Source organism: Chiloscyllium punctatum, chromosome 14 (genome assembly GCF_047496795.1).
Source record: "Chiloscyllium punctatum isolate Juve2018m chromosome 14, sChiPun1.3, whole genome shotgun sequence".
Taxonomy (NCBI): Eukaryota; Metazoa; Chordata; class Chondrichthyes; order Orectolobiformes; family Hemiscylliidae; genus Chiloscyllium; species Chiloscyllium punctatum.
The window spans coordinates 10,984,820-11,005,685 of record NC_092752.1 but is presented as its reverse complement, the minus strand read 5'-3'; the positions used below and the strand labels follow the sequence as shown (position 1 = coordinate 11,005,685).

The following is a 20,866-nucleotide window of genomic DNA, read 5'->3' as shown; positions in this document are numbered from 1 at the left end:
GATGGAAAAATCCTCTTAACTGAACTGACAATCAGACAAAGGCATATCAATATAAAAGAGGTATTTTATATAAAAAAAATTATCTTGTGCATGAATTATTACTACAGCAGGAATGACTGGATAGGGACCAATTCCACATTAAAGGTTATGGTCCTGAAGAAAGCAATCAGGGAAAGATCTGATTACAACTAAGTGAGATGCATTAGTATTACTTTCTGTAAAAAAGGCTGCACAACAAAGTTATGTCCTTCTGGTTCAAAGCTTAAGTACAACATAAGCAACTTCATAATGGACATAACTGAAGCAAAACCATTTGCCAAGATATTGAATAAGGCTTTCAAAAGCTGGTCTTAAACATTATTCAGCTTAAAATGGTTAATAGATAAAATGTATTTCTCACAATGTACGGACAGTAGATCTAATAGTATTAAAGAGAGAGACTAGAAGTTTGCTTTAGAATTTTTTTGGAGACCATCCAACGGTAAAATGTTCAATATTTTTCTCCCCTCTTCACTGAGGTCAACAGAAAGTAACATTGGGCAGTTCCTATAATGAACATCCCATCCAGCTGCTTGAAGTTCAGGTGTTCAGTAGTGTAGCGGTAGTATTCTTACTCCTGAAATTGGAGGCCTGTGTTCAAGTCCTACATGCTCCAGAGCTGTGTAGTAACATCCCTGAACAGATTGATTAGAGAAATAGGTTTATAAAAATAAATTACTCACAACTCAAGAATCAGCTATTATTTCCAAATTTAATTAATTACAATACAAATTAATTACTACAAATAAGGTTAACAAAAATAAATAAAGCAACCCAGCCACTAATCTCTGGAAAATAGTGAACTTTTGAAAAAAAAACTCAATTCCAGACTTTCAGCTTTGCAACAATAATCTAAATTTGACAAGAATATTCTTTTGTCTCCATTCATTTCCTGAAGGCTGTTGCAGCAGGAGGAGTTCAGACAACAAGGGATATCAACATCTTCACCTTTCATCTCTAATATAATGCAAATGAAATTTCTCATTTCCCTCACAAGAATCAATAATGCTTTTTCCCCTCTGTCTGTGGGGCTTACAGAAACAGCATCAAACTTTTTTTTCCAAACTTCCTGGGAAGGGCCCTTCTGTTTCCTTATGTCACTTCCAAAATGCAGATGTTGTTTCCTTTCTAACAAGGTATAAAAGCTGGCAAAAAAGCAAGCTCATCCTGTTCTCGCAGACTCTTGTGAGCAGGGGATGCCAGACGGAGGGTGGAATTTGCACAAAGAAGGAGTTATATTTTCAATTCTGCAAGAATGTGGTCACTTGTTATTTTGGGGATAGCCTTTCCTTTTTCAGTAGTTTGCAATGGGGGACTTGTTGCAAAATCCCCAGTAAGGTCAGCAGTATTTGGAATGATTAAGAATGGAAGCAGTTTTAGCACAACAGAGAAGGAGAAAAATGGGCTTGGAAAGCTGATTGATCAGAGTGCATCTTCCAACAGATCTCCAAGGCAAGTGGATTACCGTGCAGAAAAAGGAGTGTACAAATCCAGCTCCAGGCTGAAACGTCCTTTTTACAGTCAGTCTGGAAGCAGCCATCCAAACTTTGAAACAGCCAGGGGAAAGTAAGTACAACAAAAACTTTGCATAATAAAATGAAGAACTGTGGATACTGGAGATCTGAAACAAAAACAGAAATTGCTGGTGATACTCAGCAGGCCTGGCAGCACCTGAGTGGAGAGAGTTGAGTTAATGATTTGAGTCCAGTAATTCTTCATTAGAACAGTGAAGAAACTTTATATTATAGGGCATGTTGATTTCAGGCTCTCTCTCTATTTCACGATCTGTCTGTATTCAGAAATCTGGAAGCTCGATACCTGCCTGTGTCTTTCTGCACAGAGAAATCTAAATTAGTAGTCTCTATCTATTTGTACTTAGCAATTCCTATCATTGTTTACATTGCAGGTTGCACTATCCAGACTTTATCTTACATTATCCAAGCAGGAACAAGTATCCAGGAAACAAGACCATTACTTTAACTTCCATGATTCAGAGTTTAATTGTCAATGTAAGAGCATATGTAGAGTGAGATGGCTCAGTCACTAATGTGACCATGTATTACAATGCTAAGTCGTAAGGAACAGAAAGAAGTGCTTGGTGTGGTACCACTAGTACGAGAACGCCACAATTGGTATCCCTACTCCCAGAGCAGCAAACGGAAAACTGACAGGGCTCCAACTGCCGATTGTTATCTAAATCCGGATATCCCCCCTTCCCTAAAAAAGTGACGCACAGATCTGACATTAGAAGGCTTACTACTCTCTGAAAATATGCATCATTGAACTGAAGCACTTCATTAAAAAAAAAATCATGAACACTGCAACAGTTCAACAGGATGAGCCATACTCTATTTCGTTTTATTCATTCATGGAATGTGGGTGTCACCAGTGAGGCCAGCATTCAATGCCTGTCCCTAATTGCCCAAGGGACAGTAAAGAGTCAACCACGTTTCTGCAGTCTGGTGTCACATGAGTCATAGACCAGTTAAGGACAATAGTTTCCTTCCCTAAAGGATATTATTAAATCAGGTGGGTAATTCCGACAATCGACAATGATTTCATGGTTAGCTTTAGACTTTTAATCCTAGATTTTTTTAAGATTCAAAATTCCTTCATCTGCCATGGTGGGATTGAAAACCAGGTCCCCAGAACATTACCTGGGTCTCTGGATTAATAGTCTGGAGACAACACCACTAAATCATCACCTTGGAAAGGAAACGTGTTTTTATTATTTTAAAAATATTTGTTTTTCTATTTCCCACTTTATATCGCATGCACTGACTATGGACAGGCGTCAGCTTGTTATTGTGGGATGTGGGTGTTGTTGACAATACCAGCACAAGACCAAATCCTCAGATGTCCTTGAAGTGAATGGTTTGCTGGACCATTTCAAAGGCCAGTTAAGAATCAAGCACATTGCTCTGAATCCGGAGTCACTTACAGTAGCAAACCAATTAGAACAGCCAAGATTTGTGAAAGAGCGACATTTATGGTGACCTGATAGCTTCATGGTCATCATTATGAAGATCAGATTCATACTTAAATTCCCCTGTTATCTTGTCAGGATTTAAACTCAGGATTGTTATTACAGGTAAGAACTGAAAACAAAAAAATGCTGGATATCACAGGAGTCGAGTAGCATCCATGGAGAGATAGCAAACTAACGTTTCGCTTCCAGATGGCTCTTCATCAGCTCTGATAAAGAGTCATCTAGACTCAAAACTTTAGCTTGCTTTCTCTCCAGTGATGAGGCCTGACTCACTGTGACCTCCAGCATTTTTTTGTTTCCAGTGTAGGACCAGCATCTGCAGTAATTTGCTCCTGCCTCATTACTACAGGCCTCTGGATTACTAATGTAGTGATATAACCACTGGGCTACCATACCCTTGCTCCAAGACCCCTTATGTTGCATGGAGATGTTGTCAGAGGGTGATTCTGGAGGACCCATCCCCAATCTCAGCCTCTTCGATTTGTGCAGGGTATGGCAGAGGAGTGAGGGGAAAATGGACACCAATTCTGAATTGCACACCTTTAGTTTCTGAGGTCAGCTGCCCATGTGAAGCAGCAACTTCCTCTGTTTCTGTGCGATTTTGGTGAGATGGGTGACCGAAAGCTAAAGTGTGCAGGCTAGGCTTGGTAGGGGCAGGTTTGTTGGGAAAGCCACAGTACCCTTTTGGAGAGGTGAGGTATCCTCTTGAATATGGTCCTGGCACATCTATGAGAGATGTCAGACACTACTTGAAGCAGGCTGGGCTCCCCTTGGGATTGTTAAAAAGCAGACAAGACTGAAAGGTGCGTAACTTCATTGGTACTGTCAGGGATGACAAAGAACTGTCAATGATATGAAAGAACATTCAGAACTCTTTGTAACATTCTAAACTTTCAAGTGATTTCATTTTGCTGAACAATGCAAGGGATAACACAATCAATGGTGGGATCCTGGAAAATACTAATGATCAGAGGGACCTTGGTGTGTGTATCCAAAGATCCCTGGGGCTAGTCAAGCAGGTAGAAAAGGTGCTTTAGAAGATAAGTGGGATACTTGCCTTTATTAGCTGAGGTATAGATTACAAGAACGGGGAGGTTATGCTGGAAGTGCAGTAAACATTAGTTAGGCCACAACTGTGATGAGTGCAGTTCTGATCACCATATTATTGGAGGGATGTGATTGCACTAGAGAGGGTACAGAGGAGATTTCCCATGACGCTGCCTGGCTGGAGGGTCTGGGTTAAGAGGAAAGATTGGATAGGCTGGGGTGGTTTCCTTGGAGCAGCGAGGGTTGAGAGGGGACTTGATAGAGGTAAATAAGATTACGTGTGGCAGAGTTAGATGGATAGGAAGCTATATTTTGCATTAGTAGAGGCGTCAATGCTCAGAAGGTGTGGAGATTTAAGTTAAAAGATAAAAGGCTCAAGAGGAGAATTGAGAAGTGTTTTTTTCATCCAGAACATGGTGGGAGTCGGGAACTGATTGCTGAAAGGGTGGTTGAGTCAGAAACTCTCATAACATTTAAGCAATATTAAGGTATTCGCTTACATTACCGTATCCTCCAGGTTTCGAAATTGGGAACATTATGGTCAGATCTTTATTGACTGAAACAGACACAATGGACCAAATGGCCTCCCTCCGTGCTGTAAACATCTATGAGTCTGACTTAGTTTTTAAAGATTTCGACACTCCTAAACCTCTCCTCACAGTTCCAGTCCTCTCACCATCTTGAAAATACCCTGTTCTTTCTTTCTCAGAAAGAAAGGGAAGAAAAGAGGAAGAGAAAAAAAGGAAGGAAAGATAAAATGAAACTGAGAATCTCCAAATTGTCACCTCTGGCACGTCTGTGGTTTTAGTGACTAAACCATTGGTGGTCTTCAGCAGTCTAGATCTTAAACTGTATCCTTCAACTGTTCCATCTCTCTGATTTAGCCTTTACCTTCAAAATAGTCCTTAAAACTTTCCTTACAAACCTAATATCTCCTTAAATGGTATTTGTGTAGTGTTGTAAAATTGAATTTGGTAGCAATGTTATTAAGCGCCTTGGAATGTTTTACAACATGGAAGGTTGTATCTCAAAGCAAATTGTTGTTGCTTTTGAACAAAGTTTTACTTTCATATCTCTCTCCTTTCTGTTAGCTCTATCTTTCATGAAGCCACTGATTTGATTACAGTCCAGTATCAGTGAGTGCTGGTACATCTATGGTATCTTCTACAAAGGGCCATTTTTCATGTGTGAGTGGATGTCCAAAGTACAGATGGGCTACTTGACCGTGGAAATCAGCACACTGAGCCTGGAATGGGAGTGCAGTTAAAATGGAAGGATTCTGTTTCTCTGCTTGTTATATTGGAGAGAGTGAGAAGTTTACAAGAATGGATGATGAGAAAATTCAGATTTGAAGGTAGATTCGAGAAGGTGGGACAGTTTTCCCTGTAGAGGAGAAAGCGAAAAAGAGATTTGAATCATTATTTCAAAATCATGAGAGGGCTGGACAGAATAGACAGGGAGAATCTGTTCTGTCTCATAAAAGGATCAAGAACAGATTTGAAGTGTTCGTAAAAGAAGTAAATGCGAAGTGAGGAAAACCTTTTTCAGTGTGTTAGGATTGAGCCCTCCACTGCGACCTTATGAAGGAGCATCACTCCGAAAGCTAGTGTGCTTCCAATTAAACCTGTTGGACTATAACCTGGTGTTGTGTGATTTTTAACTTTTTCACCAAGTGATTGATTCAGGTCTGGAATACACTGTCTGGAAATATGGTGGAGATGTTTAATTGATGCATTCAAGGGGGCTTTAAATAATTATTGACATATAAATAAAGTACAGAGTTATGGTAAAAAGGGAGGGTGAGTAGTATGAAGTCATTATGCTCATTTGGTGAGCTAGCACAGATGTGATGGGCTAGATGGCCTCCACCTGCAGTGTAACAATTCAGTGATTCCACTGCTTTTAGAGGTTCCTGAAGGTACTTCAATACAAATGAGAATGACACGAGGTAGATTGGAGCCCAGTGAAACACTAACCCATAGTAAGGTGAGGAGAGGCACTGGGGAGTGGCTGTCCATTCCACAGTTGCTGAATGTTAGTGGAGGCAGGAGAAGCAGCACTCCTTTCAGTCTCTATTCCCTGAACTTCCTGTCCCTTTCTCAATCTCTCCAGCTGGCCACAGCCTCACTTTGTTGCACATGGTTCGTCCCTGCATCACCTGACCTTTACCAAACCTGCACCTTCTGTCCTGTATGCCTGAGGACACACCACACCATGCAGTCTGTTCTCCTGGGTGAATACAAACAATTCTACTGCACTATTTTTAAAAAGCTTAGGGTTCTCCCCCATTTCCAATGGTTAATATTCATCTCTCAACTAAGACTGGTAAAATGCATTGGGCCGAATCTTACTTTTTCTGACTAATTGTTTAATTGAGTTTCATTTTGGATTTCTCTCCCCAAAGCCTAGTGAGTTTTCTGATCAAACTCACCTAATTAGCCAGCTACCCCTGTTCCTACGGTGCACCTCTCATCTGACTCTTCCTCCATTTGACCACTTGCTGGTCTCAGAACAACTGGCTATCACCAGGACATCTTGAACTGCACTGCATCCCTTTAAAAGGTCGTTCTGCACACAGCCCAGCATTGTCAGTTTAGAATTGTCCTGTGTGACTCATGATATTTGCTCTGGACACACAGCGAGAAATTGGTGCTCCGCTTTCCGGAGAAGGATCTGGAGGCCCCAATGAATAGGGTGGTGCAGAGCAGGGACTGTCTCTACCCCCAGGATCATTACTGGAGGCCATGACACCAGATAATGCCAGCCTGCTCTGTGGTTGTCATCAAGTCAGTGCAGTCTCAGCCATCCGGAGGAATGTAGGAAGAAGGTTAAGAAAGTTCTCTATTCTAGCAGCATGGCTGCCAACATGCTCTCTCCAATACCTCACACTCACTGTATCTCTGCCTACTAAGGCTCATGCTCTCACTATTCTGGATTAGTGGTGCTGGAAAAGCACAGCAGTTCAGGCAGCATCCAAGGAGCAGTAAAATCGACGTTTCGGGCAAAAGCCCTTCATCAGGAATCCTGTATTCCTGATGAAGGACTTTTGCCCGAAACGTTGATTTTACTGCTCCTCGGATGCTGCCTGAACTGCTGTGCTTTTCCAGCACCACTAATCTCCAGAATCTGGTTTCCAGCATCTGCAGTCATTGATTTTACCTCATGCTCTCACTATTGCCAGCAACACCTTCCATCACTCGCTATCACCACCTTAACTCCCAACAAAACACAGTGTCTGCACTGCCCACTCACTCACTTGGCCCACCTGCACTGGAAATACCAGCTGTGCCAACCCCTTTCATCTGCCCCTTCATTCCCACCTCTCTCTCAATCTAACAAGTAAACAGTTCATCATAGGGCAGAAAGAGTCAGGATAGATGGCAGTCTGCCTGACATTCAGGTCCTTCCCCCGTGGCAAAAATGCTAACTCTATTCATCCTAAACCACTGACTGATTGTGTCCAAAGCCATGGACTGGTCTTGGAGACTGCCCTTGACATACTGTGCCCAGGACCAAAAGCTCTCCTCCTGAATTTGACTGAAGACTGCTGACCAGTGTGACATGCTTCCATCCTTCGCTTCCATGTCAAATGGCAAAGTAAGACGGCTGTATCGTGTGTGTGGTAACTCTGGCTGAGAGGCTAGGTGCAAAAAGGCAAGGTGAAGCAATGCAAGGATGTTGCAAGCATCCTAGTAGGTTCCAAATGATTGAGTGCCAAGAGAACGAGTGAGCAGTCTGGAGATGCAACCTGGTCCAGTCCATGCACTGGGCGCATGTCCCTGAGCAGACAGTTTCCTTGCTGCAATATTACAATGAGAGTTGAGACAAAGTGCAGTATTGAAATGCAGAAGTGTGTTGTAAGTAAATAATTTATGTGCCATGAGGGTTGTTAGAGGCTGACACACGTCTGGTGCCAATGTCCATGGATGTGACTGGTGCCCATGGAGCATGTTTTCAGATGTTGACACCAGATGTCCAGCAGGGTGGTCCTTTGGAGCAAACAATGAGCTGGAGTAACCAGATGCCCACTCTGACTTCCACATTGAGAACTGTTAACATTTAGTTTGCTTGTGGCAGCTGTTAGGACAGAAAGCTGAATATTAATGAGGTAGAATTGCAGTTATTAAGCAATAATGTCCCTAAATAGGCAACTCGCGGCTGCCTAATAAGAATTGCACCTCGATTTCCAGAAATAATCATTGGTTTTGGTTAGTTAGCTCTGATGATTAGAGCAGTGCCAATAACTCCAAGGTCGTGGGTTCAATCCCCACACCGACCAGTTTAGTGTTGGGGTTCGTAAGTGGCAGGTTCGCACTTGCAGGGTCTGTGTTTGTTGTTACGCCCCTTGGGGGTTGATCGGTGGTTAGCACTGCTGCCTCACAGTGTCAGGGACCTCGTTCGATTCCCAACTTGGGTGACTGTCTGTGTGGAGTTTGTACATTCTCCTCTTGTCTGTGTGGGTTTCCTTCCACAATCCAAAGATGTGCAGGTCAGGTGAATTAGCCATGCTAAATTGCCCATAGTGTTAGCTGCATTAGTCAGAGGGTCTGGGTGGGTTGGTGTGGATTTGTTGGACTGAATGGCCTGTTTCCATGCTGTAGGGAGTTTAATCTAAACAACTTCGTTAAAAAATGCAATGAGTTATTCACTATGTCAAAAAGGCCTCACTGAATTTCGGTGGTTCTCCAAGATTTCTCAGCATAGCCCACATCATTCAGGTTCTGATAAAATTCAGTCCAAAATCCGGTGGAACTCCCTCTTGATTAATTTACCCCACCTCCATCCCCAACCTTCGCCCTTCCCTTATGAAGTGTTTTTAATGCTATGGAAATTCTGGCATCCCCAGCATTAATGACAGTGATGTATATGACAGTGCTTTCACTTACGTTGCACACTCTGGGCATGAGACTGTTATGCAGTCGGAACTACAACAAGTCCTCATGGTTTACTCCCAGATACACAAATCTCAGTGAGTGTGAAGTGAACCTAACCTGGCCTGTGCTGTACAATGCTACCATCTGCTGGTCCATGAGTGCATGAACGAAACTGAAACAATAGCAGCAAACATAATGGGGTTCTCCAAAGGTGGTCAACTGCAAAATTCAGTTGTGAATGCATTCCAAAAGACAATTCTTACGTTCGTTAGGAACTACTCGGGATTGGAAATATGTTCCTGCTAATTAATTTCCACCCCTCTCTTCTGAAAAGATTGATTTATTACTGAGGGACTGCTCCAGATACACCATTCAAAGAATGGCCTCGAGTGTGAAAGCAGGCCATTTGGTCCATCAAGTCCACACCCACACTCTGAAGAGCAGTCCACCCAAACCCACCCCCCATACTCTGAAATCCTAATCCTCCGAGCCTGCACATCCCTAGACACTATGAGCAATTTAGCATGGTCAATCCACCTTACCAGCACATCCTTGGACACTATGAGCAATTTAGCATGTTCAATCCACCTTACCTGCACATCTTTGGACTGGGAGGAAACCAGAACATGGGGAAGAAACCCACGCAGACACGGGGAGAATGTGTAAACTCCGTACAGACCCAAGGTTGAAATTGAACAGCACGTGAGGCAGTAGTGCTAATCACTGAGCCAGCTCTGACTGTGCTGAAGAGGTTATTGATACCCAAGATTGATGCTATTCTCTGACCAACCACACATGCGCTTTTCTAAAACAAGTCACTGAACAGTGATGAAGTGTGGGAATGCTGGATGATGCCTTTCATTAGATTAGATTAGATTACATTACAGTGTGGAAACAGGCCCTTCGGCCCAACAAGTCCACACTGACCCGCCGCAGCGCAACCCACCCATACCCCTACATTTACCCCTTAACTAACACTACGGGCAATTTAGCATGGGCAATTCACCTAACCGCACATCTTTGTGACTGTGGGAGGAAACCGGAGCACCCAGAGGAAACCCACGCAGACACGGGGAGGACGTGCAAACTCCACACAGTCAGTTGCCTGAGGCGGGAATTGAACCCGGGTCTCTGGCACTGTGAGGCAGCAGTGCTAACCACTGTGCCACCGTGCCGCCCACTCATCTTCCGTCCAATCCAACAATTCCCTGGATATTGAGGCTAACTGCAATCTCCCAATGTCAATTCCAGTCAACCACTCTTGCTGCACATAAAGGCTAAACCCCTCTCATTGTGCAGGATGAGTAACTGGCCATGAGTTGGAAATTTATAAGTTGAATTATGTGGAGGAAGGAAGGGGGAAATTATTGGCTGTAACCTTCTGTGGGAACAAAACTAAAAGCATTTAGGTTTTTGATCCCACATCACAATGAATGATTGGTGATTAAAACATATAACAAGAGCAATCTTGAGGGGTCATCTAGAGATGGTAGATGTGGAGAAGCAGTTCCTGTCATGGGAGAATCTGGAACTAGAAATCACTGTTTAAAAATCAGAGGTCATCCATTTAAAACAGAAATGAGGCAAATATTTTTCCACATAGTGGGTCATGAGTCTTTGGAATTCTCTTGGTGAAAAACAACAGAAGCAGAAGTCTTTCAATATCTTTAAGGTTAAGGTGGATAGATTGTTGATAAGCAAGGGGGTGATTGGTTATCAGCGATAGTCAGGAATGTGCATTTCAAGTCACAATCAGATCAGCCATGGTCTTATTAAATGGCAGAGCAGGGTCAATGAGGGTTCAATGGGCTTAATTGCCACAGTTCTGTCCTCTGTTTGATAACTCAACAGGAATTCAATGACCCCCTGCCTAGGCCCTGCATCAGTTTAAGGTACACAATTATGTGTCATGATAGCAAGTGCAATTGAAGCCAGGATAAAGTGAAAGAAAAAGTTACCTTATTTAGAAGGTAAAAGGTTCTGGAGAAAATTGGCAGATTGAAAATAAAGTGGGTTTGAAATTGTGTGAGTTAGGTTACAGATCAAATTTCCACTAAAATGAATTTATTTGAACAAGTAAGTATAATCTTCTATGGGCCAATATAATTGGTCAAGGTCAACAAACACCATTGACTCTTTCTAGTTTACATTTTATTGAAGAAAAAATCTCTTCAGCAAGTGACAACGCAGTCTTTTGTGAATTTTTTCTTCAAACTGGAGCCAAAGACAAGGAGGAGTCCATTCAGCCCCTCAGGGCTATTCTCATATTCTGTTAGATCAAGGCCCTGCTTTCTACCTGCATTTTATTTGTTCGCCAACTCTCCATATCTCTTAATATCCCTATCAAAGAGAAACTGATCAATCTTAGTCTTCAAAGCTCCAATTGTCCTTCGGTATCTACAGTCTCTTCTGAGGGAGTGTTCTGGATCTTCATTACCTTTTGTGTGGAAGAATGCTTGGTTATGTCACCTTTTAAATGTGCAGGTTTTCATTTTAGTACTGTGACCTCCCTCCAGTTCTGGATTTCCACAGCAGACCAAATTGTTTCTCTTTTCAGTGTAATTTACAGTAGAGGAGGAAGCCATTCAGTCCAATATTAAATCCTAGCAAATATCTATACATTTAGTTAAAAGTAATAAGCAAACTATATTTGTTAGGATACAGGGGATAGATAATTTGAAATGTCCTTTTCACAAAGAGAACGATCCCAACAAAATGAAACACACCATTTTAGAAACTTAAATGTCCTAAAAATCTAAGGATTAAATCATTTGAACATTGTTGGAAAGACAGACATGTTGTTGAAACTTTGTTGTTGAAACTTTTTGACTTGCACTCATCAGGACAAATGCAAGAATGTCAAATTTTAAACAAAAATTTATGCTACGGGAGAATAGCATGCTTTATCCATGGTAGTATTTTGGCCAATTCAGAAATATAGGATCTCCAAGATCCTAGGGAATTCAAAAGTAATTCAAAAATGGTGCAAGGTCTGGACATATTTCTTTTGTTTGCCCTAGGTCTCAATGGATATTACTTCAAACATCTGTAAATAAGTCTCATTAGGAGCTCAACTAATTAAATTAATTTGTAAAGCAATTAGCACACTCAAGATTATTCTGCGAGTGATTCCCAATCACATCTAACAAAAAAATCAGAAGGAAGGAAATTTTCAAAAGCGTTCTGCCTTTATTGAATTATCCAGGAGCTTAGGAAGCCTTTATTTCCTTGGTGCCCTTTCCATAGCAAATTCCTTGCCAATCAGATTTGATTTGTCAAACAATCGGCACTCTTTTCTCCTGTTGTATAAATTGTCATGATTGCTTGACATTTGGCATCATTGCATTTGTTCTGATGACTGCAAAGTAAAGAGCTTGAACAACATTTGTCATATTTCAGTAATATTCAGCACACATAACTCACAATACAACTCTTATTGCTTGTGAGTTTCTGCTGAAGCATTCCTTCAAAACTATAGTGAATTTAATAGATTGGATCCAGGTGGGCACACTTCTCTCCAACTAATTCACTCCTTGTAATTTTCAGTGGAGTTTCATTAGCACTTCACATATTCCTCTGCTGGTCCTGCATGTTGTGTATAATATTAAGTGAGCAGGAGATTCAAAGAATAAATTAGCCCTTTTCCAACTATATCTAATGCTTCCTGTTTTGTTTCCAAGGAACTGGTGTGCTTACGTTCATACAAGACTCTCGCCTACCGTGACAATAGAGAATGAACAGACATTTGTGATGCAGAAAACAAACCCATGTCCATTGAAATTGGGATACTGCCAGCCAAGGTATGTCTCACTCCTTGTCAATATTGGTGGACATTGCAACGTTACCTATTATAGAAAGTGTTTACCTATGAAAGGGCACTGCAGACATGTGGAAACAGTTTAAGGAGCAGTTGTTGCAAGTGAAACTTGATAGGCAAGAAGGGGTAAGATTAAGGAGCCTTGGATGATGAGAACAGAGGAGCTTCTTATCAAAAGGAAGAAGGCAGCTTATGTAAGGTAGAGGAAGCAAGGATCTAGCACAGCTTTAGAGGATTACAGGCTTACTAGATAGGAGCTCAAATGTTATCTGAGGAGAGCCAAGTGGGGGGCACAAAAAAGGCTTGGCAGGAAGGATTAGGGAGAACCCAAATGCATTTTACTCATATGTGAGAAGAAGAGAATGATCAGGGAGAAGGTAAGGCTTATCAGGGATAGCATAGGGAACTTGTGCGTGAAGTCTGAGCAGATAGGGGAAGCCCTAAATGAGTTTTTGCTTCAGTTTTCATGAAGGAAAGGGGGCTTTTTTTGAATGAGAACTTTGAGGAGCTGGGAAACAGGCTTGAACAGATCGAGATTGAGAAAGTTGATGTACTAGAAAGTTTGGCAATCATTAAGATTGAAAGGTCCCCAGGGCCAGACCAGATTTATCCAAGGTTGCCTCAGGAAATGAGAAAGGAGGTTGCTAAACCCCTGGCAAAGATCTTTACTTCCTCACTCTCCACAGGAGTCATACCAGAGGATTGGAGGGAGGCAAATGTTGTTCCTCTTTTCAAGAAGGGTAATAGGGAAATCCCTGGCAATTACAGACCAGTCAGTCTTACATCTGTGGTCAGCAAGATTTTGGAAAGAATTCTGAGGGATAGGATTTATAACAATTTGGAAAAACATTGCGTGATTAAAAGCAGTTACTTTGGCTTTGTGAGGGACAGGTCATGTCTGACAAATCTTATTGAGTTCTTTGAGGGGGTGACAAAAGAGGTTGACGAAGGTCGAGCAGCGGATGTGGTGTATATAGACTTCAGCAAGGCATTTGATAAGGTTCCCCATAGTAGGCTCATTCATAAACTCAGGAGGTGTGGGATACAGGGAGATCTGACTCTCTGGATTCAGAATTGGTTGGCTGACAGACGACAGAAAGTGGTTGTAGATGGAAAGTATTCTGCCTGGAGATCAGTGGTGAGTGGTGTCCCACAGGGCTCTGTTTTTGGGCCTCTGCTTTTTGTAGTTTTTATAAATGACTTGGATGAGGAGGTTGAGGGGTGGGTTAATAAATTTGCCGATGATACAAAAGTTGGAGGTGCTGTTGATATTATCGAGGATAGTTGCAGACTGCAGTGTGACATAGACAGGATGCAGAGCTGGGCTGAGAAGTGGCAGGTGGAGTTCAACTTGGACAAATGTGAAGAGATGCATTTTGGAAGGTCGAACTCGAATGCTGAATTTCGGATTAAAGACAGGATTCTTGGCAGTGTGGAGGAACAGAGGGAGGGATCTTGGTGTTCAAGTGCTTAGATCCCTCAAAGTTGCTACCCAAGTGGATGGGGTTGTTAATAAAGCATATGTTGTTTTGGCTTTCATTAACAGAGGGATCAGGTTTAAGAGCTGCGAGGTTTTGCTGCAGCCCTACAAAACCCTGGTGTCCAATTCTGGTCACATTATTATAAGAAAGATATGGAGGCATTGTAAAGGGTGCAAAGAAGATTTACCAGGATGCTGCCTGGACTGGAGAGCCTGTCTTACAAAATGAGGTTGACTAAGCTCAGACTTTTCTTTCTGAAGAGAAGGAGGAACATAGGTGGCCTGATCGATGTGTACAAGGTAATGAGATGTATGGACAGAGTTGATAGTGAGAGACTTTCCCCAGGGCAGGATTGACCGCCACAAGGGGTCATCGTTTTAAGGTGTTAGGAGGAAGGTATAGTGGAGATGTGAGAGTTAGGTTCTTTACGCAGAGAGTTGTGAATGCATGGAATGCGTTGCCAGCGGTGGTGGTGGAAGTAGAGTCATTGGGATATTTAAGTGATTGCTGGACATGCACATGGATAGCAGTGAATTGAGAGGTGCGTAGGTTAGGTTATTTAATTTTAGATTAGGATTAATCCTCAGCACAATGTCTTGGGCCAAAGGGCCTGTTCTGTGCTGTACTTTTCTATGTTCTATGTTCTATGAAGTAACAATTCAAGCCTAATTGTGACCAAGTGCATGCCAGAAGACATGTGTCATGGATGTAAATCTGATTTAAGGGTGCTCTAATTGAGTTATTTAAGGGTATTAAAGGATTTGGCAGGGTAAACAGTCATAAATTATTCCCTTTGGTAGATGACACCAAAACAAAGGGCATAACCTTAAAAATTAGTGTTAGACGTTCGGATGCCAGAAGTATGTACGACACAAGATAGTGAAAATCTCAAATTGTCTCTCCCAAAAGTTCATTGAGTTTGGGTGTCAACTGAGCCAGAGGTACATAGGAGCAATCGGAGGTCTTTAAGCCATTCTGCTATTCGATAAGACTATGGCTGCCCCAATTATGTTCTCAAATCCATTTGTCTTTCTGCTCCCCTTTCCTATTGACACCCTTGTCTATTAGGCTTCAAAACTAAGATTAATAGATGTTTTGCTTGATAAGGATGATAAGGTTACAGAACCAAAGTAGCTAACTGTAGTTTAAAGTTGGTCAGCCATGATCGAATGGAACAGTAAACAGGCTTTGTTGTGTGTAAGGATTATTACCTGACTAAGGAGAGTAAGCACGCCATATTGCAATAATGTCATGGGAGCTCGGTCAGAATAAAGAAGCAGAGGAAACAGATTTAAATGTAATGTCACACAAACACACACACACACACACACACCTCTTCTTTACCGAACACTATACTGGTCAATTGCTGAACACTCACATTTCCAACTAAGTCATTGTCACCATTTTCAGATCTTACATTCCAATGAGTGAGCAGTAGTCTCAGTTGATTCAATCAAAAGCGGCAGTGTCTTTCATCTAACCTCAGTCAATCAGCTGTGACAAAACGAAAAGACCTTACACAAGTGACATCTGTTGTGGACTAGGCCAGACCGACTCAAAACGTTCTTAAGCAGGCAGCCCAGACCGTAACTTTGCAATTTGTTTTGGTAAGTGTACAGTGAAAATTACCCAGAGTAAATTAGCTAGGTTGACTGCCAGATTTTAAAAACAACAAAAATTTATTCACAAAATAACAGAATAAAACACAAAGAACAGAATATAGAATACTGACAAAACTCAGACTATCCCAAACTAGACTTAATTATGCTGTTCTGAATATGTACAGCAGTCCCAATATACAAACCCTTAAACACAGAGCAAAAAATGAAATGAGGAGTGACAGGTCGAGGTTAGAAGGGCAGTAGGAGAGAGAGTCTAGCAGCCTGTTTCCACATAGCCCACAGCTAAACTGACTCAATCAAGACTTCAGCTCTTAGGAATGACCACTCTCCTTTCATTATACAGGTCATTTCTAAAGCATAAGCTTTGGTCTAAAGTCTCATCTGTTTACGTATAAACAAAAAGGTCTCCCCAATACCCTTCATCTCTGTACCAAACCAGCCATTTCGGAGCCTGGAATGTTTTACAACCCCTCTGAAAAAACCAAGGACACAGTATCCTTCAGAAAAGGAACAGCTTTTCAAAATGAGGATCAGCTTTGTGATGCATCCAAAATCAGCGCAAGAACTTTAGACATCAGGACTCATGGGCCCTGGTGTTTCTCCTGGTTCACTTCCATCTAAGCAGGCCTATCTTTGGGCTCTGCTGTACTCTCCCTGCCCCAAACCCTGATTCCACACCATGCTACCTGTTACTCACTGTGAATGCTCTGATTCACTGTCCTACTTAGCCTTTGCAGCAGTAAAACAGTCCAAGTTTACTTTTTGCTTTGAACAAAGTAACTCTGTGAACACTGTGCACAAGTAAGTGAATCATAGAACATTGAACAGTACAGCATTGTACAGGCCCTTCAGCCCTTGATGTTGTGATGATCTTTTATCCTACTCTAAGATCAGACTAACCTACTTACCCTTCATTGTACTGTCTTCCAGGTGCCTATCCAAGAGTCACTTAAATGTCTCTAATGTATCTAACTCAATGACCACGGCTGCCAGAATATCTTCCCCAATGCAATCATTGAGGAAGATGGGTCAAATGTAATTATCAATCTACTTGATACAATGGAATCAAATCACAAGTTTATTCTCCTGAGTTAGAATTTTAAAAATTCTACAAGGTGGTACTCTCATGATTTTGTGGAACCATTTCTTGTGTCTTCTGTGATTTTAATCTAACTATAAATTGATATTATTTTTCTAAAGTCACCGTTTGCTGACTTTTTATTGCTTTAAGTTCTTAGACTATGATAACCAAGGAGGTGGTGGATTTCTGTTTCAGGGTTCCACTGATCCTGTTTCTCCATTGGGTGGTATACAACCCCAAACCCAACCCCAACCCCATACCCAGAGATCATTCTTCCTCTGTATGGTGTTCCTTTACTTCTGTTCATTGAATTCCTCACTGCTGCAACTACCTTCTTGTTCATAACCTCTGTGCCCTGATCCAGTACCAAGCATACAGTCCTGCAGTGATACCTTCAATAGAGTTAGTTTTTGCTGGCAGCTTATATAAAACTGTACCAGGGCTGGGTAATCCTTCACCTTAATGTATCAAATAGGTGGTATGTTAGATAGCCAAATTCATAACTACATATAGAACATAGAACAATACAGCGCAAAACAGGCCCTTCAGCCCTCAATGTTGCGCCGACCTGTGAACTAATCTAAGCCCATCCCCCTACAATATCCTTTCATCATTCATGTGTTTATCCAAGGATTGTTTAAATCTCACTAATGTGGCTGATTTAACTACATTGGCAGACAGGGCATTCCACGCCCTTACTAGTCCCTAGTAAAGAACCTTCCTCCAACATTTGTCTTAAATCTATCACCCCTCAAATTGTAGCTATGCCCCCTTGTAAAAGCTGACATCATCATCCGAGGAAAAGGTCTTTCACTGTCTACCCTATCTAATCCTCTGATTATCATGTGTGTCTCTATCAAATCCCCTCTTAGCCTTCTTCTTTCCACTGAGAACAGACCCAAGTCTCTCAGCCTTTCCTCATAAGACCTTCCCTCCAGACCAGGCAACATCCTGGTAAATCTCCCTTTTTCCAATGCTTCCACATGTAATGGGGCGACCAGAACTGTACATAATATTCCAAGTGCAGCCACACCAGAGTTTTGTATAGTTGCAGCATGACATTACAACTCCAGAACTCAATCCCTCTACCAATAAAACCTAACACATCGTATGCCTTCTTAACAGCACTATCTACAGCAACTTTCAGGGATCTATGTACATGGAATCCAAGATCCCTCTGCACATCCACACTACCAAGAATCTTTCCATTGACCCAATATTCTGCCTTCCTAATATTCTTCCCAAAGTGAATCACCTCACGTTTATCTGCATTGAACTCCATTTGCCACATCTAAGCCCAAATTTGTAGTTTACCCAGGTCCCCCTGTAACCTGCAATGCTCTTCTGCACTGTCCACTACTCTACCGACTTTAGTGGTGTAAGACTTAATGATTCAAGATTATTAATTCCAGTGATAGATAAACAGGATCAACATGATACTGAGCATTTTGATGGAGTAAAAGAAGAGATATTGTGTTGTCTGGCAGAAGGGATAGATTTTAAGGTGTTTTGCAAAAGAATGAAAGGGGAAACATAGGGAACTCTTTGACACTTTGACTTGACACAATCCAAAATGATCGTGGAAACACAGTCAGGTTTGAATGGAAATTGTGCATATACTTGATAAAGATACTCTTGAAGAGCTATGGGGAATGATCTAGGGAGCGGGTTTAATTGGATAGCTTTTTCAAATAGCCAGAACAATCACAATGGACCAAATGGCCTGGTACTCTCCTATACATTCCAATAATATTTCCTTTGAAATTTTCTGATTATCCAACACAAATTTGGTAGCAGACCAGAGTCGCTATTTGTGCAGAGGTGTGAACAGATTCCCATTGAGTTGTCATGGTAGCCAACAGCAAGACTCCATAAGAAAATTCCTAACTCATCTCCCGCTCTGAACCTCTGGAATCTGCTGAGCAGTACAAATTGTCCACATGATGGAAAGGAGAAAAAGACAAAATCAAGCCAATGCTTGCTTCAGCTTCCCAAGGTGATGCTTGTAGCAAGCGAGGTAGATACAACCATGGGGTAGCTTTGCTACCACGATCCTCTTAAAGTGCAGGGAGCGACAGGATATGCTTGGTCTATTGTGGTAGAGGAAACCATTAACTGGGCCAACTAAAAGAGGCATTTGTAGTGGAGAAGAAGTTATTTATTGCATACTTGCAACTAGTTAAAAGTTCCTTTGATTTGATAGACATTGTTTCAGAGACTATGTGGAGAACCTGAATGTTAAGTCTCACTCTCTGTAATTCTAAACTGTTCTGCCCACAAGTCTATAATGACATCATCATTGTGTGTGGTGCTTAAAGCACGCCTCAACATTAACACTTTCAAACCTTGATACCCTTATACAAGAGAAATAGGTCACAAAGCTGTCACTAATGGATAACAGGGTGATCCCTAACACTGAGGGTTGTCATGATTTAGAGATGCCGGTGTTAGATTGGGATGAACAAAAAAATCACACAGCACCAAGTTATAATCCAACAGGTCGATTTGGAAGCACTAGCTTTTGGAGTGCTGCTCTTTCATCAAGTGGTTGTGGAGTATAAGATCGTAAGACTCAAAATTTATAGCCTATAAATTCTGTGTCTTGCGATCTTATACTTCACAACCATCTGATGAAGGAGCAGCACTCCGAAAGCTAGTACTTCCAAATAGACCCATTGGACTATGACTTGTTGTTGTGTGATTTTTAACTGAGGGTTGTGGATTTAAACTTTGTTCAAGATGCTTGAGCAGATAAAATTATTGGTATTTTAGGTGAGACCGACAGACCACTGTAGGAACCAGCTTTCCAGTGAGAACCCATCTGCTTTCATAGAGATCCACCACACAGGAAAAAGGCCTTTTGACCCATCCAGTCTATGCAAGCCACAAACAACCACTTAACTATTCCAATCCTACTTTCTAGCACTTGGCCCATAGTCTTGTATGCTTTGGCATCGCAAGTGTACATCTAAATTCTTCTTAAACATTTTTACTTTCACCCTTTAAGGTGGAAGCAAATAAGTTCCATGGTCATGCTTCAAAGACATTCAAAGACAGTAAAGATTTTCCTAGAATCCTGTGTCAATAATTATCCCTCAACCAGCCTTACTAAGACGTTTTGATCATTAATCTTATCCCTGTTTGTGGGAGCTTGCTGTGCTTCTACTGACTTTTCCGACATTATAACAATGACTACATTTCAAAGATACTTGATCGATTGTAGACCCCCTGTGACACATCCTGAAGTCATGAAAGGAGATATAAAAAATGCAAGCTTTTTTTCTGTGGATTCAGTTTGTGGTGAACGATTAATGCTGAGTGAGATTGAACTGGCACAGTATGGGGGAGTGCCTCCTGCCCTTGGGACCATACCTCAATAGGATTTCTCTGTCAGAGGTAGCAAGTGCAAGAGAAATCATTTGGAAACCCTAGCAATGAGCTTACAATTGTTAGCGCTATTCAAAATACAGTACATCATCAGCGACACTGACATATTAGTCTAACCAAGTTTGTGCTATCTGCTTTTCTACTTGCAATTCAATCAAATCCGTTCACCTTGAAACAATAAAAAACATTGAATCTATTCTCTAAGACGTAAATGAAAATGGTTATGATCAAATCAAGCATTCTTCCAGCAGAAATTGAGTGAAGAGGAAATAATTAAATATCAAGCAGACAGATGCATCATTTACCCTCATCAGAACATCAGGCAGATGTTGCTGACACCAGATCTGCTGATTCTTACACTGAATAAAACCTCATATGTTTATGATATAATATCATGGTTTAGTCAGAATTCTGATTAGATTAGATTCCCTACAGTGTGGAAACAGGCCCACACTGAAGAGCAACCCACCCAGACCCATTTACCCCTGACTAATGTACTTAACACTATGGGCAGTTTAGCGTGGCCAAT

The 20,866-nt window shown here is 41.6% G+C and overlaps 1 protein-coding gene across 2 annotated transcripts in view; it reads left to right on the top strand.

Annotated features, from left to right (window-relative positions):
* The first annotated feature begins 1,227 nt into the window (after nucleotides 1-1,227).
* Nucleotides 1,228-20,866, top strand: part of LOC140485590 (multimerin-1-like) — a 64,815-nt gene continuing 45,176 nt past the window's right edge. For both annotated transcript variants that reach the window (XM_072583868.1, XM_072583867.1), the window contains exons 1-2: nucleotides 1,228-1,605; nucleotides 12,630-12,749. In XM_072583868.1, the coding sequence (XP_072439969.1) occupies nucleotides 1,295-1,605; nucleotides 12,630-12,749 (431 nt within the window). In that variant the 5' untranslated portion in view covers nucleotides 1,228-1,294. The remainder of the gene's footprint in view (nucleotides 1,606-12,629; nucleotides 12,750-20,866) is intronic.